Source organism: Chiloscyllium plagiosum, unplaced genomic scaffold (genome assembly GCF_037043375.1).
Source record: "Chiloscyllium plagiosum isolate Xiang-an unplaced genomic scaffold, Cpla_swu_hap1 HiC_scaffold_12, whole genome shotgun sequence".
NCBI classification, from domain to species: Eukaryota; Metazoa; Chordata; class Chondrichthyes; order Orectolobiformes; family Hemiscylliidae; genus Chiloscyllium; species Chiloscyllium plagiosum.
Genome location: NW_028270150.1, coordinates 10,696,366 through 10,720,586, shown reverse-complemented (window position 1 = coordinate 10,720,586; position 24,221 = coordinate 10,696,366). Strand labels below are relative to the sequence as shown.

At 44.7% G+C, this 24,221-nt stretch overlaps 1 protein-coding gene across 2 annotated transcripts in view; it reads left to right on the top strand.

Annotated features, from left to right (window-relative positions):
* Positions 1-17,727, top strand: part of LOC122554857 (lipase member H-like) — a 55,952-nt gene extending 38,225 nt beyond the window's left edge. The window contains exons 7-10 of one of the 2 annotated variants that reach the window (XM_087992450.1): positions 929-1,018; positions 3,920-4,031; positions 16,214-16,387; positions 17,475-17,727. In XM_087992450.1, coding sequence (XP_087848576.1) covers positions 929-1,018; positions 3,920-4,031; positions 16,214-16,387; positions 17,475-17,562 — 464 coding nt within the window. In that variant the 3' untranslated portion in view covers positions 17,563-17,727. The remainder of the gene's footprint in view (positions 1-928; positions 1,019-3,919; positions 4,032-16,213; positions 16,388-17,474) is intronic. The other variant, XM_087992451.1, reaches the window with a different exon arrangement.
* Positions 17,728-24,221: the final 6,494 nt, after the last annotated feature.

Genomic DNA, 24,221 nt, shown 5'->3' with positions numbered 1-24,221 from the left:
CCACCTCACACCTCAGCCCAACTCCTCACCCACCTGACACCACACCCACCTGGCACCTCACCCCCTAATACCTCACCCACCTGCCACTTATTCACTTACCAACTCATCAAACTTCCACCTCGCCTACCTTCAATTTCACCCACATGTCCCTACCCACCTGCCATTTACCACTTTGCATACCACCTACCTCAACTATTGCAACAACAGATTTAAGAACAGCTTCTTCCCTGCTGTTATCAGACTTATGAATGAACCTCTCGTATGTTAGAGTTCGTCTTTCTTTGCATCTTCTCTGTAGCTGTAACATCATACTCTGCAATGTGTTCTATTAGCCTGATGTACTTATGTAAGGTATGATTTGTCTGGTTAACATGCACTGCTATACTTTTCAGTGTATCTTGGTACATTTAATAATAAATTAAATCAAATCAAATCTACCGCTCTGGGCACATAACACTTCATCAAATTATCTCCTACTCCCTACTCACCAAAACACACACACACACACTGATAGACATATCTCACCCAAATTGACACTTCACCTACTCACTCACTCACACATTAGAAGATACATGTCCTCAACGTTAGTCTGTTACAGTGGAGCTCTCTAGGGGATGCTATGCCCTGCATCCCTGGAAAGGCCAGGCATCAAAGGCCTTTGGAGGGTGTGGTGCACCGTTGAGGAAAAGGGGAATCCCTTTGATGATTGTTCCTCCTGAGGTGCAGACCCTAGTATCAATTCCACCCTCTCGTTCTGTGTAAAACAATTCAGGTGTAACTTCCTCCAGGTGACACTTGCAGGCATCCTGGAATCTGATTCCATCCATCCCATGCATTGTGATGACTATAACACTTTGGTGTTTGTCATTATTTTCTCAGATGTCCTTCATTAATGCTCAAGGTTCAATCTCTTCACATTTCATTCTAGGTTATCACATTGACAAGTGGAAAAACAACCATTTAATGAAGTTTCCAAATAAGGTGTTCTTTCAAACCTCCACTGAACATCCATTTTGCAGTAAGTCTTATTTTGTTAATACATGTTTTATACTGTGAGGATTTTACAACTCAAAGATTTTGAGAAACAGAAAATGGCCCATCAACTGTTCTCCTTTCCCTGGACAAACTAATCCTAACTTTTCCCTATTTCTCTAAATCACAATTACCCACCTTCTCCTGTATTCCTCAATCCCACCTCCCCACCTTCTCTCCATATTCCTCAATCCCACCTCCCCACCTTCTCTCCATATCCCTCAATCCCACCTCCCCACCTTCCCCCCATATCTCTCAATCCCACCTCCCCACTTTGGCCCTATATCTCTCAATCCCATACCCCTAGTACATGAATCATAAAAGGTTAATATGCAGCTCCAGCAAATTATTAGAAAGGCTTTGGAGTAATTGCGTTTACTGGAAATGGGAATGGAATATAAAAATAAGGGTTTGTTGTTAACTAGTTGTACAGAACACTGTTGAGGAAACATCAGGGATGCTGTCTATAATTTTAGTTTCTTTGCATAAAGAATGTAAATGAATGAGAAATACTTCAGAGAAGCTTCACATGACCTGGGATGGGAGGGTTTGGAGGGAGGTGACGATGTTAAATTGTGAGGAAAGATTGACCAAGACTCGTTGGAGTTGAGAAAAATGAGAGGTGGTCTTATTAAAACCTTAAGTTCCTGAGGGGGCTTGCTAAGGGTGGATTTGGAAAAGGTATTTCCTTTTGTGGGAGAGACTAGAATAAGTGACACCGTTTAAAAATGAAGCTTCCCCCCCCACTTAAGAAGGAGATAAGAATGATCTTTTTCCATGTGGTTAATCTTTGGAAGTTTCTTCCCCTGAAAACAATGGGGGTAGGGGTCATTGAAAAATTTTAATGCAGACTTAGATAAAGGGAGTCAATGGCAATGGGAGTGGAGTGGGGGTAAAGTGGTGATGTGGGTGGTGGGCAGGCAACAGGTCAGTTATATTGTCAGTGGATGAGGTGGAGTGTTGGTGAGCTGGCAGGTGAGTGAAATGGCAGGAGTGTGGACACTGGGCTACAGTCATATTAAATGCTGAAGCAGGTCTGAAGGGGTCGAATGGCTTGCTCTTTCTCCGAGCATCTACACTTGATTGGATGCCAGGCTAGTTCCCCAAAGAGACACCAGCCCTTTTCAAACCTGCAGACCGTGACACTGACTCATTTTGAGGGCGGCACAGTGGCTCAGTTGGTAGCACTGCTGCCTTACAGCACCAGAGACAAGGTTCGATTCCAGCCTCGGGCGAGTTTGCACATTCTCCCAGTGTCTGCGTGGGTTTCCTCAAGGTACTCCAGTTTCTTCCCACCATTCAAAAGCTGTGCTGGTCAGGTAAATTGGCCATGCTAAATTGCCCATAGTGTTAGGTGCATTAGTCAGAGTTAAATCTAGGGTAGTGGAATGGGTCTGGATGGTTTATTCGTCAGAGGGTCGGTATGGACTGTAGGGTTGAAGGACCTGTTTCCATACTGTAGGGAATCTAATCTCAGTATAAACCAGTGAATGACCAATTGAAATGTAAGGTAACACTATCTTCCACTGCCAGATTTCCATTGGTCAGGATTTATCAATGGACTAATCTGCTAAGACCCTACACTATTGTGTGAATTGATGTGTGTACCTGGGATGTGTTAGCAGTAGGTGGAGGGGAGGAAGGGATGTGTACACTAGATCAGGGAGTGGTACAGTGGCTCAGTTGTTAGCACTGCTACCTCACAGCACCAGACAGCCCAGCTCGCATCCATCCTCGGGTGACTGTCTGTGTGGAGTTTGCACATTCTCCCTGTTACCCGGTTTCCTCCGGGTGCTCCAGTTTCCTCCCACAGTCCAATTGGCCATGCTAAGTTATCCCACGGTGTCTAGGGATGGTGCGGTGTTGGACTGGGGTGGACAAAGTTAAAAATCACACAGCACCAGGTTATACTCCAACAGATTTATTTGGAAAAATTAACCTGGTGTTGTGTGATTTTTAACTTTGTCCAGGGATGCGTAGGCTAGGTGGGTTAGCCATGAGAACTGCAGGGTTATAGGGATGGAATCTATGGGTCTAGGTGGGATTCTCTTCCATGGGTTGGTGTGGATTTGATGAGCCTAATGACCTGCTTCCATTCAAGGATTCAATGATTCTATTCTATGATTCTAGCATCTCCCCTCCAGCCCCAAGCTGATCTCAGTATACCAGAGACAAGCACATGCAGAAACCTGCTGACCCCTCCCCATATTTAAATAAATTAAATAGGTTGAGTGCCCTGAACAAGACTCTGCCTGTACCATAGTATAGTCGGCATGATTGGCTGTGCTGTTGCTAGCTCTCAGGGGAAGGAAGTTTCTCCTGAATTCCCCATTTGGATTTCCTACATTTGTGATCAGAGTTTTAGATTCTCCCGGAAGTAGACACCTCTCCATCCATCATAGTGAACCTTTACCATGGGCGGCACCGTGGATCAGTGGTTAGCACTGCTGCCTCACAACGCCAGGGATCTGGGTTCAATTCCCACCTCGGGCAACTGCCCATGTGGAGTTTGCACGTTCTGCGGGGGTTTCCTCTGGGTGCTCTGGGTTCCTCCCACAGTCCAAAGATGTGCACGTCAAGTGAATTGGCCATGGGAAATTGCATTGGTCAGAGGGGAATGGGTCTGGGTGGGTTGCTCTTCGGAAGGTGTGTGTGGACCTGTTAGGCCGAAGGGCCTACTTCCACACTGTAGGGATCTAATCTAATCCTTTTGTAGAAATAAAATGATCAAGTCACCCCTTCTGGGTGCTTCCCTGACTGTTATAAGCTCTCAGTTCTGGTGCCTTTCTTGTAACTCAATGTGTGTACCAGCACCAGTGCCTCAATATCCCTTTTGTAATATGTTGACAGAAACTGTGCTTTGAGATGCTCTATGTTCCTCGTGCAGTGTACTATTATCTTCTGGATATCATCACCTGGAACAGAAATACTCGGAGAGGTTACATCACAGTTGGAATGACTGGACTGAATGGGGACGTAGTGAAAGCAGAAGCCAATCAGTGAGTATGACCAGCAAAAATGATACAGTCCACTTCGAAAACTCCACCATACAGGAAGGTTCCCCTGAGGCAAGGCCTGTGAAGGTCATGGTTCTGAAAGGGTTAATGTCAAAATTGTAACAGTTCCACCCAATCTGATGATGGTACCGACTGCCATTGGGTGCAGATGGGTCTTGTAAACTTGAATACCAGCTTTACCAGAATCTCATTGATGTTGGTTTCTGTTGGGAGCAGCTCAGATGCTTTGGGTAGATTCGCTGTTCCCAATTCTTCTCGTTGGTGTAAGTCTCAGCTCCTGATACCATGTGGGAAAGGATGCCCACTTACACACTTCAGATCTGATCAATCCTGATCAGCAATAAACACATTTATTGCATATTACTTAGTCACTAGTTACATTATGACTGAAATATATGAATGTCTCTTGTGAGGCCTGTGGCTGAACCTAAGAACAAGTGCACATTGTTACTTTAGCGACAAGCTGTGAACATTAAGAACAGTTCCTGAGCATTATACGTTCTCTGGCAAACACATGGAACACCAGTAGAATGCACACATACACAACTCTGGTTTGGGTCTTGATCCAGGAACAGTCCTTTATATTATTTTGGTGGAGTTTATGTTATAGAGTCATAGAGATCTATAGCACAGAAAAATACCCTTTGGCTCAACACATCTGCCCCAGTCAACCTAATTATTCTGATCCCATTTTCCAATGCCTGGCCCACAGTAGATTAAACCTTTCAAATACTGTTTTACACAATAGCAGGAGTTCTACTAGCCTTTGTAGGGCACAGATGTGTTCTGTACAGTTACATAGAACATAGAACATAGAAGAATACAGCGCAGTACAGACCCTTTGGCCCTCGATATTGCACCGATCCAAGCCCACCTAACCTACACTAGCCCACTATCCTCCATATGCCTATCCAATGCCCGCTTAAATGCCCATAAAGAGGGAGAGTCCACCACTACTACTGGCAGGGCATTCCATGAACTCACGACTCGCTGAGTAAAGAACGTACCCCTAACATCTGTCCTATACCTACCCCCCCTTAATTTAAAGCTATGCCCCCTCGTAATAGCTGACTCCATATGTGGAAAAAGATTCTCACTGTCAACCCTATCTAAACCCCTAATCATCTTGTACACCTCTATCAAGTCACCCCTAAACCTTCTTTTCTCCAATGAAAACAACCCCAGGTGCCTCAGCCTTTCCTCATACGATCTTCCTACCATACCAGGCAACATCCTGGTAAACCTCCTCTGCACCCGTTCCAGTGCCTCCACATCCTTCCTATAGTATGGCGACCAAAACTGCACACAATACTCCAGATGTGGCCGCACCAGAGTCTTATACAACTGCAACATGACCTCAGGACTCCGGAACTCAATTCCTCTACCAATAAAAGCCAGTACGCCATATGCCTTCTTCACCGCACTATTTACCTGGGTGGCAACTTTCAAAGATCTGTGTATATGGACACCAAGATCCCTCTGCTCATCCACACTACCAAGTATCCGACCGTTAGCCCAGTACCCCATCTTTTTGTTACTCTTACCAAAGTGAATCACCTCACACTTAGCTACATTGAACTCCATTTGCCACCTTTCTGCCCAGTTCTGCAACTTATCTATATCCCGCTGTAACCTGACACATCCTTCCTCACTGTCAACAACTCCTCTGACTTTCGTATCATCCGCAAACTTGCTCACCCAACCTTCTAGTCCCTCCTCCAGGTCATTTATAAAAATGACAAACAGCAATGGTCCCAAAACAGATCCTTGCGGAACACCGCTAGTAACGGCACTCCAAGATGAACCTTTACCATCAACTACTACGCTCTGTCTTCTTCCAGCCAGCCAATTCCTAATCCAAACCTCCAACTCACCCTCAATGCCATACCTCCGTATTTTTTGAAGTAGCCTACCATGGGGAATCTTATCAAATGCCTTACTAAAATCCATATACACCACATCTACCACTTTACCCTCGTCCACCTCCTTAGTCACCTTCTCAAAGAATTCAATAAGGTTTGTGAGGCACGACCTGCCCTTCACAAAACCATGCTGACTATCCTTGATCACATTATTCCTATCCAGATGTTCATAAATCCTATCCCTTACAATTCTCTCTAAGACTTTGCCCACAACAGAAGTGAGACTCACCGGCCTATAGTTACTAGGGTTATCCCTACTCCCCTTCTTGAACAAGGGAACCACATTTGCTAGCCTCCAGTCTTCTGGCACTACTCCTGTAGACAACGAGGACATAAAAATCAAGGCCAATGGCTCTGCAATCTCCTCCCTTGCTTCCCAGAGAATCCTAGGATAAATGCCATCAGGCCCAGGGGACTTATCTATTTTCACCTTTTCCAGGATTTCCAACACCTCTTCTCTACATACCTCAAAGCCATCCATTCTACTTAATTGTGACTCAGTATTCACATCGATGACAATGCCCTGTTCCTGATTGAATACTGACGAAAAGTATTCATTCAGTATCTCCCCAATCTCTTCAGCCTCCACACGCAACTTCCCACTACTATCCTTGACTGGACCTATTCCTACCCTAGTCATTCTTTTATTCCTGACATACCTATAGAAAGCCTTAGGGTTTTCCCTAATCCTACCAACTAAGGACCTTTCATGTCCCCTTCTTGCTGCTCTTAGCTCTCTCTTCAGGTCCTTCCCGGCTACCTTATAACTCTCAATCGCCCCAATTGAACCTTCACGCCTCATCTTTACATAGGCCACCCTCTTCCATTTAACAAGGGATTCCAATTCCTTATTAAACCACGGCTCCCTCACACGACCCTTTCCTCCCTGCCTGACAGGTACATAATTATCAAGGACACTCAATAGTTGCTCCTTGAACAAGCTCCACATATCAATTACGCCCTTGCCTTGAAGCCTACTTTTCCAAGCCACGCATCCTAAGTCATGCCTCACTGCATCATAATTTCCCTGCCCCCAGCTATAACTCTTGACCTGCAGTGCACACTTATCCCTCTCCATCACTAGAGTAAAAGTCACCGAATTGTGGTCACTGTCCCCAAAGTGCTCACTTACCTCTAATTCTAACACCTGTCCTGGTTCGTTCCCCAGAACCAAATCCAGTATGGCCTCACCTCTTGTTGGCCTATCTACATATTGTGTCAGGAAACCATCCTGCACACATTGGACAAACACCGACCCATCTAACGAACTAGAGCTATAGCTCTCCCAATCAATATGAGGAAAGTTAAAGTTCCCCATAACAACCACCCTATTACTTTCACTCTTCTCCTGAATCATCCTCGCAATCCTTTCTTCTATGTTTCTAGGACTATTAGGAGGCCTGTAAAAAGCTCCCAACAGGGTGACCTCACCTTTCCTATTCCTAACCTCAGCCCAAACTACCTCAGATGGAGAGTGTTCATCCATCGTCCTTTCCACCGCTGTAATACGATCTTTGACAAGCAATGCCACACCTCCCCCTCTTTTACCCCCACCTCTGACCCTACTAAAACATTTAAACCCTGGAACCTGCAACAGCCAATCCTGTCCCTGTTCTACCCATGTCTCCGTAATAGCCACAACATCGAAGTCCCAGGTACCAACCCACGCTGCAAGTTCACCTACCTTATTTCGTATACTTCTTGCATTGAAGTATACACACTTCGAGCCACTTTCCTGTTTACAGGCACCCTCCTTTGAGATTGATGCCATGTTCCTAACCTCCCTACACTCCAGGTCCTGCACCCTAAAGCTACAGTCTAGGTTCCCATTCCCCTGCAGAGTTAGTTCCTGAGAGTCTTTATTAATTATGCCTGATTAACAATTGAGAGCGCACCTTTTTCTATGATTCAATTAACCATCCTTTAACTCAGACAAGTGCGCCTTCTGCATGGACTACTCAGTGATCAGTTCACTTATAAACAGACAGACCCTGGACAGAGTATACACAAGGTGGATTGGTGACAGTGAATCATCTCAAACAACACTTGTTCTGAACTGGCAGAGGTGGTCATTGCCAGGAGGTGCCAGTAGTGGCATTCTAGGCAAATACCACATCGTGATTCACCTCTTCCATTTGTTTTTGTTCTACGTCCCTCATTTCATTCAAATGAATTATCTCAATCATGTTGTAATGTTATTGCAGGAACACATTGCTGTGACACACAATATCACTCAACCAGAGAATGCTGTGCAGACAACCATTTCATCTCTCAGTCTGTACGCTTGTGATAATGACATTATAGTACAAGGCCATTCAGCCCGACTGGTCCATCCTAGTATTTATGCTTCACAGAAGCCTCTTGGCAACTTATTTCACCTCATGCAGTTAACATTCCTTTCTCAATCATCTATTTATCCATAGCGTCCCTTCAAACATTACTTGTTATTCACCTCAATTACTCCTGTGCCGGTGAGTTCCAGATACCAATCCATTTCTGCATTGAAGATATTTCCCCTAAAGTCCTTGGTTAGATTAATTATTTCCTGTCTAGTTCTTGTGCAACCCCACATTATAGAAAAATCACACTTCAGAAAGAGCACTTAAAGTGTTGGTGTTGTAATCGTGTTACAGCCAACACATGTTTTAAAAGCTCGCCCTTTAGAAACAGAATCTCCAATTTGTCGATCGGGTTTTAGCAAATTCATGTTACCGAAACGCACATTGTAGCAGAACGATCTGTATGTATGGCCCCAAATGTTGGATTCTTCCACAACTAGTCATATCTTCCCCCAGGTTGAGCATATCAAGAGCTTTCATCATTTCAGACACATGAACAGTCAAACAAGTGAGTTAGAAGCAAATGCAGTCTAGATTAGAGTGGTGCTGGAAAAGCACAGCAGGTCAGGCAGCATCCGAGGAGCAGGAAAATCGATGAAGGGCTTTTGCCCGAAATGTTGATTTTCCTGCTCCTCGGATGCTGCCTGACCTGCTGTGCTTTTCCAGTACCACTCTAATCTAGACTCTGATCTCCAGCATCTGCAGTCCTCAATCTTGCCTAGAAGCAAATCTAGGCCATTCAGCCCCTTGAATCTGTTCTGCCATTCAACAGGACCATGGCTGATCTGATTGCAACCTCAAATCCACAATCATGTCTATTCCTGATAACCTTTCACCCCATGGAGGCTGAGTCTAGTAACTCAAGACTGGACATCCATGAGGTGCTGTTGGCCATCAACAGCAGCAGAACTGTACTCCAGCACAATCTGTAACCTCAGGGCCTGGCATATCCCCCACTCCACCATTACCAACAAGCCAGTAGATCAACCCTGGTTCAATGGTGAGTGCAGGAGGACATGCCAGGAGCAGCACCAGGCATACCTGAAGATGACGTGTCAGCCTCCATGTTGCTGGACAATAATTTCTCTACATCTACCTTAAATCTGTTCAAGTACCTCTCTTCCACCATGTTTTGAAGAAGGCAGCTCTAAAGGCTCATGACCTGCTGCGAGAAACAAAGTCTCCTCATCTCTGTCTAAAGGAGTAGTGCTTCATTAGAGTTCAGGTCCGTTCAGTCTTCTCAAGTTGTTGTGACAATGAGGAATACTCTCAGTATCTTCGTCCTGCAGCTCTTCTGAATAGTTGAAGTAAATGAGAAAAGCACAAACAGCCCTGCCAATACTGCACCATCCTCTGTACAGACAGCTGGGGGCTACTGCCAAAATTGGGAGAGCTGTCTCACAGACTAGTCAAGCAACAGCCTGAAAAAGTCATAATCACGGTATCAAACTTTGCAGGCAATGTCCCAGATACCACCATCACCATCCATGAACATATCCAGTCCCATTGGCAGGACAGACCCAACAGAGATGATGGCACAGTGGGATACAGTCGGGAGGGAGTTGCCCTGGGAATCCTCACAAGTGACTCTGCACCCATGAAGTCTCATGGCATTAGGTTAAACGTGGGTAAGGAAAGCCCCTGCTGATTACCACATACCATCCTCCCTCAGTTCATGAATCAGTAGTCCTCTGTGTTGAACAACTCTTGGAGGAAGGACTGAGCATGGTAAGGGCACAAAATGTAGTCTAGGTGGCGGATTTCAATGTTCAGCTGCATTACTGATCGAGCTGGTCGGGTCCTAAAGGACATCCCTGCTAGACTGGGTCAGTGGGGAGGTGGTGAGGGAGCCAACAAGAGGGAGAAACATACTTGTCCTTAGCAATCTGCCGGCTATAGAAGCATCTGTCCATGACAGTATCAGTAAGAGTGACCATTGGACAGTTCTTGTGGGGACAAAGTCCTGCCTTCACATTAAGAATACCCTCCATCATGTTGTGTGGCACGATCACCGTGCTAAATGGGACAAACTTTGAACAAGTCTAGTAACTCAAGACTGGACATCCATGAGGTGCTGTTGGCCATCAACAGCAGCAGAACTGTACTCCAGCACAATCTGTAACCTCAGGGCCTGGCATATCCCCCACTCCACCATTACCAACAAGCCAGCAGATCAACCCTGGTTCAATGGTGAGTGCAGGAGGACATGCCAGGGGCAGCACCAGGCATACCTGAAGATGACGTGTCAGCCTCCATGTTGTCTCCCAATCCACTCACCATCCTGACATGGAAATATATTTCCTGTTTCTTCACAAGTACCAGAGAAATTAATGGGATGGTGTGAAGAAAGATCCCTAGACCTACTGACCTGCATCTTAAGGTTTAATCACTGACAGTCCGTATGACGTAGGGGGTCATGGGGGAAGGAACTTTAAGATTGTGACCCAGTGATAGCTACATCACCTGCAAGGTTTAATAAACAGGTTGGTGATGGTTGGTGGGGTGGGGGTGGGGGTGGGGGTTGGGGTGTGGTTTTGCTAATAATTGGTGGAAATGTGGAATAATGACACAAACATTGATGTGGGAGCCAGCTAAGACTCAGGGAATTGGGAGGTTGTGGGTTCAAGACCCAGTCCAGAGCCTTCAGAACAAGATCCAGATTGACCAGCCCAAGGCACTACTGAGGGGGTGCTGCACTGTCAGAGGATCCATCTCGTACACGAGATGTTAAACAGACATGCTGCTTGCTCTCTCCACAAGACATAACATAATTGCTGGTGGGAAGTCCCACTGAGTATTTATCCCTCAATCCATATCATAAGAAAACAGTATTTGGTCTCTGCTGTTTGCAGGAACTATAAAATTCCAGGTTACCTGCTGTGTTCCCTACATTCCAACAGTGGCTACACCTCTCCAGTTATTTAATTTCCCGCACTGTAAAGTGTTTTGGGATGCCCTGAGATTGTGAAAACTGAATATTCATTCTCCCAGTTACAGACAGCCTCCATAGTCCAGGGTGCTTGGTATTTATCATGTGCATATACTGCCCCCATGTGGCAACAGCATGTACAATGTGAGGTAAAGTGTGGGATTACTTTCCGTATTTTTGATATTATTTAAGTTGGGATTTCTGAGGGTTGAGTTAGTAACCCATGGAGTTTCTATGGGTGTAAAGTTAACTGTTCATTTTAAAAATGTTATCCATTAGTATTTTTGTAGTTGTGATGTTCTTTTATGCTCTGAAGAAGGGTCGCTGGACTCAAAATATTAACTCTATTTCTCTCTCTACAAAACCTCCCTATTGAGGTTCTCCAGCAATTTCTGTTTTTGTTTCAGGATGCCGGCATCTGCAGTTCTTTATTTTATTTTAGCTTGATTTCTTTTCAAATAGTTTTTGAGGTTTTGGTTTAGACTGAATGGGTTTCGAGCTGATGGACTTTAGTTCATTTTGGATTGTGTTAATGGCCAGAAATGTAAATAAAGGGGACATAAGACATCTGGAACATTTTTCTTCAGTGTAAGGAACACACCCAAACCTTGGAAGGAGGCATTTGGCTTTCAGCGTTTCTTTGAGTCGGGTGATCTTGTGAAGTCCTTATGACAGGATACTCATGCCCTGGTGAAGAACGTTGTCTTCGGAGGAGTTGATGTGATTCTCAGACCAGAAGTGTTGGGATCAACCCCTGAAGAGATTACATGAATTTGTGTACATTGAAGGGGAGGTGTGCGACAGTTCCATAATGAAGCTACCTGCAGTTTCTCGTGAGTAGTATGTCATTAAACAGGAGGTGACAGAAGCATGTAGCATGGACAACATGGATATCATGGGTGACTTCCGTCTTCAGATAGACTGGGTGCACTAACTGAACACCAAAGCTGTGGCATATGAACTTTTGGACAATGTTAGGATGTCTTTTAGAGTAAAATGTTGAAGAACCAACTACTGGATGTGCTATTTTAGATCTGGCATTGTGTAATGATGAAGAGCTAATTAACAATCTTGTGTTTTTTATTTATTCACGGGATGAAGGTGTCACTGTCTAGGCCAGCATTTGTTTCCCATCCCTAATTGCCCAGAGGGCAGTTAAAAGTCATTGACATTGCTGTGGGTCTGGAGTCACATGTAGACCAGACCAGCTATGAATGGCAGATTTGATGGGTTTTTCCAACAGTTGACATTGGATTCATAGCCATCATTAGGCTCTTCATTCCAGATTTTGTTCTCCCCTCCCCAATTTCAAATTCCACCATCTGCCAAGGTGGAATTTGAACCTGGGTCCCTGGAACATTAGTTTAGTTTGTGGATTAACAGAACAGCCACCAGGATACATTAACATCAACTAGCCACAAAAAGACATGACCACTCCCACCAGTATCCTTACCTGCAGATGAGGAAGGACATCACTTCGACTGTGACAACACATCCCTCCTACGACAAGCCAAACAGAGACATGCATGAGAATTCCCAGAAGCATGGCATTCCAACCAGAACTCTATCAACAAACACACTGACTTGGACCCCATTTACCACCCTCTGAGAAAAGAACAGGAAATGACATCACCACAGGAAATGACATCGCCACAGGAAATGACATCAACGGCACAAGGAAACTTAAAACACATTAAATAGAAAGCAGGTCACAAACACCCATGCTTCACCAGAGGCTCAATGATGATGTTACCTTGTATGGTAACGAAATGTCTGAAAATGAATTTTCCAGCTTAGCAAGCAAAGGTACATCCAGAACAGGCAGCGATAATACCACTAGGCCATCACCTCCCTGTAAAGTTGTAAACGAACCTTTAGGGATTAGTGACCAAAATCTTGTAGAAACCTACATTCTGTATGTAGATGTAATTCTGTCTGAAGCAAAGGAATTAAATTGAATAAGGGATATTGTATATGAGGCAGAAGTTGACTGAGGTGGCTTGGGAAAATGCATCAAAAAGCAGGCCTGCACATAGGCAACAGAGAGCCTCTTAATAACTATTAATGACTTGCAGCAACTAAACTTCAAGGTACTGAAGTACAAGAAAGGTCAGTCAACTGTATCTAACAAATGAAGTTCAAGTTTATGTAAGATTAAAAGTAAAGCCTATAAAGTTACCAGAAATAACCATGAATCTGCATATTAGGAGGTTTGAAGAACACAGCAAAGGAGATTCAAGAAATTCATAAGAGAAAGAAGATTAGAATATTAATGCAATCCAGCAAAAATACAACAGACCCGTAAAAGCTTTTCTAGGTACATAGGAAGGAAATATGTGGCTAAAGCAAACATAGAAATTGCTAGAGAAACACAGCTGGCCTGACAACATCTGTGGAGAGAGAAAGCAACGTTTCAGATCCAGTGAGTCTTCTTCAGAACTGTGATCCTGGGTGAATTAGAAAGGTGAGGATTAAAGATCAGTTCCAATCCACGTGGGATGAGTCTGAGCCAGTGTCATTTCCTGGGGAGAGAGATTTGGAAGGTGATTTTGGCAAAGACTTTGTCACGGACTAGCAGTGAGAATGAAAGTAACAGTGAACAAGCAGAAAGATGAGAACAGAAATCCTGTCAGAGAGAGGAGCAGATATTCATCAAGGTGGGCGTGCCTGGAAAAGATGTAACAGTGAGTTAAAATAAAACTAAGAATGGCGGTTGCTGAAGATCTGAAGCAAAAACAGAAATTGCTGGTGAAACGCAGCAGGTCAGGCAGCATCTGTGGGAAGAAAGCAGAGCTAATGTTTCAAGTCTGGTGACGCTTCTTCAGAACCAGCTAAAGCAAAATTTGGTCCATTACAGACAGTCAAATTACAATGGGGAAAAGAGAAGTGGTGGAGAAGCTGAATTATGACTTTATTTTTACTGAGAAAGATACAAGAAACCTTCCAGAACTATAGGTCCAAGTGACTTAAGTTAGCATTTATTGCAAGAGGATTTGAGCACATGAGTAGGGAAGTCTTGGTTCAACTGGATAAGAGTGTGGTTAAACTGTACCTGGACTATTGTGTGCGGTTTTGATCTCCATTTCATAGGAAAGATATTATTGCTCTGCAGGGAGTGCGATGAAGGTACACCAGGCTTGTTCCAAGATAATAGGACCTGGAGAGAAATTGGGGAAATTTGGTCTGTATTTCTAGAATTTTGAATGAGAGGTGATCTCATTGAAACTTTAAAACTGCTTAAATCGTTAGATAGGGTAGGTGCAGGCAGGATGTGTCTCCTGGTTGGGCACCTTAGAATCAGGGGATACAATATTGGAAAAAGGGTCTGCCACTTCGGTGTGAGATGGGAGGATGTTTTTTGTTCAGATATTTGTGAATCCTCTACCACACAGAGTTGTGGAAATTCAGTTTTTCAGAGTGTTTCGGGTAGAGATTGATGCATTTGTGATTGCCAATGGGTTATGAGGATAATGTTTGTAAAAGGTCCTGAAGTGTTCAATCACCTATTGAACAACAAGACAGGCTCAATCATCTCCTCCTGTTTCTATATTTTTATATTCCTGTGTTCTATGTAAATTGGTAAAGACTTGTAGAAAGCTCTAGAACAGAGGGATTTGCAAGTCGTGCACATGAGTTACAAAAAGCTAGCATCCAAGTTCATTGGTTCATAAGACTGGTAAATGTATAATTTGGTGTTTATTTTAAAGGGAATGGGGTATAAAAATAGGAAGATCTTGCTAAACCTATACAAGGCACGAGTTAAACCACCGTTGGAAGAGAGTGAACAGTTTTGGTCTCCTTATCTAACAAACCACATACTCGGATTGGAGGAGGTCCAGAGAAGGTTCATTAGATTTATTCATTGAGGGATTTTCTCATGAGGAGAGTTGAGTAGATTGGGCAACTACAGATTGATAATAAATGCGTACCTAGCGAGCAACACCTATTTCCCATGAAGTAAGTAGAATTCCCAGAAGCGTTGCATTCCAACCGGAACTCTATCAATAAACACATCGAGTTAAGCCCCATCTACCATCCCCTGAGGAAAGGAACAGGAAGTGACTTCACAACAGGGAATAACATCACCAACCCAAAGAAACCCAAACATATAAATCGAAAGCAGGAATTTCCAGCAGTGCTTCGCCCGGAGGCCCACTGAAAATGTTACCTAGTAGGGTGGCGAAATGTCTGGAAATGAACCTTCCAGCTCAGCGAGCAAACCTACATCCAAAACCTCAAAGTGAGCTACAAATCTTCTCAACATTCGCTAAGTTTACAAGAGTGTAGTGACTTGACTGACACATGCAAGATCCTGAATTGTCTAAGAAACAGAGAGTCTAGGAGCAGAAGTAGGCCACTCGGCCCTTTGAGCCTGCCCCACCCTTCAATATGACCGTGGCTGATGATCCAATTCAGTCCCCAGTTCCTGCTTTCTCTCCATACCCTTTGATCCCTTTAGCCATAAAGAACTATATCTAACTCCTTATAGAAAACATTCAATGGTTTTGGCCTCAACCACGTTCCTATGGCAGAGGAGGTACCAAAGTGGATGCTTCCTCTTGTGGGTCAGTCCTGAACTAGGATTTAAAATTGTTGGGACAGAGATTAGGAGATGTTTGTCCCTGTCAGAGGGTTGTGGCGTTTTGGAGCTCTCTTCCTCAAAAAGACATAGTCATTGAATGTAGTTTAAGGTGAAGATGGGCAGATGAACAGTTAGGTAGAGAATCAAAGGCTGTGGGATATGGATGTTGGAGCGCAAACAGATTAACCATGAGCTTATTAAACAGAAGCGCAATTTTGAAGGGCCAAAAGGCCTACTAATGCACCCAATGTGTACGTTTGCTGCTACGTTGGCCTGTTTTCAGTCAGACATGCCCTGATATCCTTTTTCATTTACAACCCACTTTGACCTTCACAGCTCTCTGGTTTATTTCCAATCAACACAGTAGCTCCAACTCCAGTTTTTCTCCGCAGATATGCAAAATTGTTTGAGCGGTTCAAGGAAGTCACTCTGCTTGTCAGCGTCGATAAAGACGTAGGAGACATCTCCAGCGTTTCCTTGACCTTCAGTTCGGCCAATGTGGTGGAACCCAAACTAAAACTGGGAATTCTTCGAATGAAACTGAGGTCAATAACGTATCCCCACAGGTCAGTCACAGGGGAGGGCTGGAATTGTCAGAGTTCAAAGTGACACAGAGACAGCGAGAGAGCGAGAGAGAGAGCGAGAGAGAGGAGCCAATGGAGATGAGAAAGGAAGCGCTTGCATTTTTTTCTATAACTTTTCAGAGCAAAACAAGATAGCATTGGGTGGCACGGTGGCTCAGTGGTTAGCACTGCTGCCTCACAGTGCCAGGGACCCGGGTTTGATTCCCGCCTCGGACGACTGTCTGTGTGGAGCTTGCACATTCTCCCCGTGTCTGCGTGGGCTTCCTCTGAGTGCCCAAGATTCTCCCCAGAGTCCAAAGCTGTGCAGGTTAGGTAGATTGGTCATGCTGAAATGCTCTATAGTGTCCAGGGATGTGTGAGTCAGGTGAATTAGTTATGCGAAATGCGGGGTCCCAAGGGAGGGTCAGTAAGGACTTGTTAGGCTGAATAGTCTGTTTCCACACTGTAGGGATTTGATACATCTAACACACTTTCACAGCCAGTATATTTAGTCACTAGCTGGTGGGGTTTTGTTCTCTATTCTCTCACGGAATGTGTGACGAGAGAAAGAGAACATCTGCGTGTTGATGGAAGGAAGTCCATAGCCGTGTCAGTAATTGTCAAACACAGAAGCAGAAACTAGAAGCAGGAGTAGGCCATTCAGCCCTTTGAGGCTGCTCTGTCATTCAACATGATCATGGCTGACCATCCAACTCAGAGCCCTGCCCCCACTGACTCCAGCTGGACTTGCAATACCAAGGCCAAATGCAGGAAAATGGGATTAGAACAGTAAGTTGTTTTTGACCAGCAGGGATGCAATGGGTCGAAGGGCCTTTTCTGTGCTGTTGGCCTCTCTGACTCTATTGCGGGGAGGTATGTGAACCTGAGGGTGAGAGTGAGTCTCCTCCAACTGACAGATTCGCCCAATGACAGGCTCCTAAAGGACAGTCACTTTGTGTGGGAGTCTCTAATGGTCCTCAGCGGACCTCATCCCCAGACAGAGTAACCATGTTCATAGTTCAAAGAAAAACACACTTGGAAAAAAAAACAAAAACTGAAATAAAACGTACTCAATTTCTTTTACTCATAGGCCTCACCTGTGCAGATACGACATAGCTCTACATAAGGACTTGGAGGAGGAGTTTCAACTAATTGAGTGTCAAGATCCGGAAATGTAGACTGGATGTATTGCCTCCATTGTTTGCTGTGTGCTTGTCGGCATGGACTTGATGGGTTGAATGCTCTCACTCCTATGCAGTGCTGCCTCGGAGCACTTCCTCAGTCCGTCCCACACGCTATCTCTGATGTGTAAGGTGATCATTAAACTCCTGCTGCCATGTGAATTTTATCCACAGATTCTGCTTCCTCTTGCTGTAATTAAAAACGCAACATGCCCTCATCAGCCTTGGACCAGGAAAGGGTTAGTTCTCGATTGGAGAGAGGAGAGTACATCTCAGAATCGAGTTTGTGTCCCATTAGCAGCAGCTGTGCTTCCTGAACTTTCTGGATTGTGGTTCAGAGTGTCCAGCAGTTTTATAATGGACACCAGAGTGCCTCGATTGTGGATAGGACTCCATATTAAGCGGGAAACTAATTGGAGATTGGCCAATATGCAAATGCATTTTGTGGTGATTTGGCCCGTGTCCATCCAAACCCATCCTGTCCATGTACCTGTCCAACTGTCTTTTAAATGCTCACTCTTAACCAGCTTCCACCACTTCCTTTGGCAGCTCGTTCCATACACACCCCACCCTCTGTGTGAAAACGTTGCCCCTTAGGTCCCTTTTAAATCTTTCCCCTCCCACCTTAAACCTATGCCCTCTAGTTTTTGACTCCACAACTCTGGAGGAAAGAAAACTAGACTATTGACCTTATCCACGTCCCTCATGATTTTACAAACCTCCACAAGGTCATGCCCTCAGCCTCTGACACTCCAGAGAAAACAGTCCCAATCTATCCAGCCCTAATAACTTACTTAACACAAATTTATCAACCTCAGTTCTAAAATTACCTTGTGATCTCCAGCTTAACTTTGGAGGAAGAATTCTAGATTCCCACTCTACCTTTTGCAAAGAAGGGCTTCCTGACATTGTGTCATTTTGAAAACAAATTCATTGGCTTGGCCAATATTTATTACCCATTCCTATTGGTCCAGAGGGTACTTAGAATCAATCACATTCTAGAGGGTCTGGAGTCACATGTAGGCCTTGACCAGATATCAGATTTCCTTCTCTAAAGGACATGAGTGAACCACATAGGATAATAGTTTCATAGCGAGCATTAGACACTTAATTCCAGATTGATTTGAACCCAGGTTCTCAGGGTCTTTGGACTAATAATCTAGTGATAATGCCATTACCTCCTACATGTTGGTAATCATAGAATCTCTACAGTGCAGGAAGAGGCTATTCACCCACTAAGTCTGCGCAGAGACCCCCCGAGAGCATCCCAGCCCCCACCCTATACTCATAGTTAATTGTCGATTAGGGAGAGAAGGGTGGTACTCAGAATCGGGTTTGTGCCCCAATAACAGCATCCATGCTTCTAGAACTTTCTACACCAGCTATGGCCAATTGACCCAACCTGCACCTCTTTAGACCACGGGAGGAGGCTCACACAGACACGGTGAAAAGGTGCAAGCTACACACACCCTGAGGCTGGAATCGAACCCAGCGCCCTGGCACTGTGAGACAGCAGTGCTGACCCACTGAGCCACCGTGCTGCCCTGAAATAATGACAGCGGGGGAAGAAGCTGTTCTTGAATCTGTTGGTATGTGTATTTAAGTCTTTGTATCCTCTACCCAACGGAAGAGGATGGGATTATAACCGGGGTGGGAACAGCTTTTCCTGCACTGGGTCCACCCTTAAGAATCCAAACTTTATTTTTGTTCTTTCATGGGATGTGTTTGTTGCTGTGATGAAGGGAGTCCCAGGTGTTTGTGTGTGCATGTGTGTCTGTGTGTGTGTCTGTGTGTGTGTGTGTGCGTGCGTGTCTGTGTGTGTGTGTGTGGAGGTGGTGGTGCTCCTATGTGTCTGCTCCTGTTTTGAGGTGTGGGATTATAGGTTTTGAAGGTGTTTAAATAACAGGGGGAGGGAACACATTGGAGAGCAAACCAAGATTTGAATAAAATCAATCATGCTCCAGATGTTGATATTGCCACATGGGGGCAGTATATGCACATGATAAATACCAAGCACCCTGGACTATGGAGGCTGTCTGTAACTGGGAGAAAGAATATTCAGTTTTCACAATCTCAGGGCATCCCAAAACACTTTACAGTGCGGGAAATTAAATAACTAGAGCCACTGTTGGAATGTAGGGAACACAGCAGCTAACCTGGAATTTTATAGTTCCTGCAAACAGCAGAGACCAAATACTGTTTTCTTATGATATGGATTGAGGGATAAATACTCAGTGGGACTTCCCACCAACAATTATTTCATGTCTTGTGGAGAGAGCAAGCAGCATGTCTGTTTAATATCTCGTGTACGAGGTGGATCCTCTGACAGTGCAGCACCCCCTCAGTAGTGCCTTGGGCTGGTCAATCTGGATCTTGTTCTAAAGGCTCTGGACTGGGTCTTGAACCCACAACCTCCCAATTCCCTGAGTCTTAGCTGGCTCCCACATCAATGTTTGTGTCATAATTCCACATTTCCGCCAATTATTAGCATACCCAACCATCACCAAGCTGTTTATTATTAAACCTTGCATACGATGTAGTTTTCACTGGGTCACAATCTTAGAGTTCCTTCCCCCATAACCCCCTACATCATATATGAGAAAACTTACAAGAAACATAAAAACAAATGGTAAAAACTTCTGTAATTAAGTGGAAAATATAAAGTTGAAGCATCTGCAACAAAATTCAGCCAGAAGTGCTGAGTGGATGATCCATCTCAGTCTCCTCCAGTGGTCATCAGCCAATTTGATTCACGCCGTGGAATATCAAGAAAGGGTTAGAAGCACTGGATACTGCAAGGGCTATGAGTTCTGACAGCATTCTGGCTACAGTACTGAAGACTTGTGCACTAGAACCTGACACTCCTCTTGCCAAGCTGCTCCAGTACAGCTCTAACACCATCATCTACTCAACAATGTAGAAAATTGTCGCCAAAAAGTGTGGTGCTGGAAAAGCACAGCAGGTCAGGCAGCATCCAAGGGGCAGGAGAATCAATGTTTCAGGCATAAGCCCTTCATCACATTCCTGATGAAGGACCTTTGCCCAAAACTTCAACTCTCCTGTTCCTCAGATGCTGCCTGACCTGCTGTGCTTTTCCAGCACCACACTCTCGACTCTGATCTCCAGCATCTGCAGTCCTCACTTTCTCCAATATAGAAAATTGCCCGTATATGTCCTATACATAAAAGGCAGTCTACTCTTAATCAGTAGAGTGATGGAAGGTGTTTTCAACAGCGCTACCAATCAGCACCTGCTCAGCAACAACCTGCTCAGTGACGTTCAGTTTGGGTTCCACCAAGGCCACTCAGTCCTGGCCTCGTTACAGCCTTGGTTCAAACATGGACGAAAGAGCAGAATCCCAGAGATAAGGTGAGAGTGAGAGCCCTTGACATCAAGGACACAGTTTACCAACCATGGCATCAAGGAGTCCGAGGACAATTAGTGTTCACAAAAATCGGGGGGGAACCTCTCCACTATTTGGAGTCATACCTGACTCATAGAAAGATGGCTGTGGTCTTTGGAGATCAATCATCTCAGCTCCAAGACATCTCTGCTGACGTTCCTCAGGATAGTGTCCTCGGCCCAACCATATTCAGCTGCTTCAACAATGACCTTCTCTCCATCATAAGGTCAGAATGAAGATGGTCACTGATGATTGCACATTATGTAACACCATTCGCAACTCCTCAGATACTGACAATCCAATAAGGTTTGAACAATACACAAACCTGTTCTGACAAATGAAAATTACAGGGGTACACAGTGGTCACAGTGGTACCAAAATTGGAGGTGTAGTGGACAGCGAAGAGGGTTACCTCAGATTACAACGGGATCTTGATCAGATGGCCCAATGGGCAGAGGAGTGGCAGATGGAGTTTAATTTAAATAAATGCTATGTGCTGCATTTTGGGAAAACAAATCTTAGCAGGACTTATACACTTAATGGTAAGTCCTAGGGAGTGTTGCTGAACAAAGACACCTTGGAGTGCAGGTTCAGAGCTCCTTGAAAGTAGAGTCATAGGTAGATAGGATAGTGAAGAAGGTGTTTGGTATGCTTTCCTTTATTGGTCAGAGTATTGAGTACAGAAGTTGGGAGGTCATGTTGTGGCTGTACAGGACATTGGTTAGGCCACTGTTGGAATATTGCGTGCAATTCTGGTCTCCTTCCTATCGGAAAGATGTTGTGAAACTTGAAAGGGTTCAGAAAAGATTTACAAGGATGTTGCCAGGGTTGGAGGATTTGAGCTATAGGGAGAGGTTCAATAGGCTGCGGTTGTTTTCCCTGGAGCATTGGAGGCTGAGGGGTGACCTTATAGGGGTTTATAAAATTATGAGGGGCATGGATAGGATAAATAGGCAAAGTCTTTTTTTGCTGGGGTCAGGGAGTCCAGAACGAGAGGGCATAGGTTTAGGGTGAGAGGGGAAAGATAAAGAAGACACCTAAGAGGCAACTTTTTCATGCAGAGGGTGGTACGTGTATGGAATGAGCTGCCAGAGGAAGTGGTGGAGGCTGGTACAACTGAAACATTTAAGAGGCAATTGGATGGGTATATGAATAGGAAGGGTTTGGAGGGAAATGGGCTGGGTGCTGGCAGGTGGGACTAGATTGGGTTGGGATATCTGGTTGGCATGGACGGGTTGGACCGAAGGGTCTGTTTCTATGCTGTACATCTCTATGACTCTATGACTCTATGACTCTATGACTCTATAACTGTGGACAATTATTATCTCCAACAACAGAGAAACTAATAATCACTTGACATTCAATGGTGAAACTGAACTGGACTTGCCACATAAATACTGCAGCTACAAGAGCAGGTCAGAAGCTAGGAATACTGTCATGAGTAAACTCACCTCCTAATTTCCCAAAGACTGTCTACCATCTGCAAGACACAAGTTAAGAGTGTGATGGAATACTCCCCACTTGCTTGGATGCGTGCAACTCCAACCACACTCAAGAAGCTTGACACCTTCTAGGATAAAATGAAAGCGGTGCTGGAAAAGCACATCAGGTCAGGCAGTATCCGAGGAGCAGGAAAATCAATGTTTTGGGCAAAAGCCCTTCATCAGGAAAGGGCTGATGAAGGGCTTTTGCCCAAAATGTCAATTATCTTGCTCCTCGGATGCTGCCTGAACTGTTGTGCTTTTCCAGCGCCACTCTAACCTCGACTCTGATCGCCAGCATCTGCAGTCCTCACTTTTGCCCTCTAGGTCAAAGCAGCCATGTGATTGGTGCCACCTCCATAAACATCCACTCCCTCCATCACTGACGTTCAGTGGCTGCAGTGTGTACTATCTATAAGATGCACTGCAGGACTTCACCAAAGATCCTCAGAGACCACCTTCCAAAGTCACAACCACTTCCATCTGGAAGGACAAGGGGAGCAGATACATGGGAACACCACTGCCTTCAAGTTGCTCTTCAGTCACTCACCATCCTGACTTGGAAATTGCCGTTCCTTCACTGTCACTCTGTTGGCTTTTTGGGGGGCACCCACATCGAATGGACTGCTGCAGCTCAAAAAGGCTGTTCACCACCACCTTCTCAAGGGGAACTGGGGACTGGCCATTACTACTGGCTCAGTCAGTGGACAACATGCCTGTCATATTTTCTGCTGCTGTGTGAACCTCCAAGGTATGCCTGCCTTTGGCAAGTGGGAGACATGTATTGTTACACTGAGACATTATTAGACACTAAAGGCATCAAGAGGTATGGGGAAACAGCAGGTGTTGAGATGCAGAATCAGCCATGATCACGTAGAATGGCAGAGAAGGCTCAACAGATTGGGCTGAATGGCCTACTCTTTCTCCTACTTTCCATTTTGCTATGTTTCCACCTGATGGACATCTCCTGTCTGCTCACCAGAAAGGATGACCATCAGACAGGCATGAATCTGACAGCAGATCTCAGGAACCTTACTCATGTGACTGGTGAATGATGCATCACCATAAGCAGATGGAGGGAATGATCATCCTTCAAAAGGCAATGTTCGAGTGTTTAAATACACATGTGTAGAAGTACATGTGTGATTTTGTGTGTCTCTTTGTGTAATTGTATGCTCTATGAGATGGTTCGGACATGAGTGTGTCGACTGAGTGTGTGGGGAGAGAGTGTGAATGTGTATATTTGAGGGTGAAATGGTTCAGTGTGTGCACCGTATGTGTAGGTGTGTGAGGTATGTTGGGTGATTGCGTGTGTATGTGTCTGAGTGTGTGTATGTCTGTGTGGCTCAGTGTTGTTTGAGTGCAACTGTGTGGGAATGATTCAGTGTGTGAACAGTTTGTGTCTGAGAGGGCGTATCTATACCGTATAAGAGTATGTGTAATGTGTTCATGAGAGACTGCCTGTACGGATGAGATGAGTGGGTAGTGTGTTTATGAAGATGTGAGTAAATGTGTGTGCATTTGTGTGTGTCTGCATACGGTGTGCATTTGAACATACATACGTGTGTACATGCATTTTTGCAGGAATGTATATGTGTGAGAGGATTAGCATGTATGCATGTGAGAAGACTAGTGTGTACATTGATAGGGTACCTGTGTGAGTGTGTACATGTGGGGATTAGTGTGTGAGAGTCAATTTGTGTGGATTAGTTCATATGTACGTGTGAGAATTAGTATGTGAGTGTATACATGTGAAGATTAGTACGTGAGCG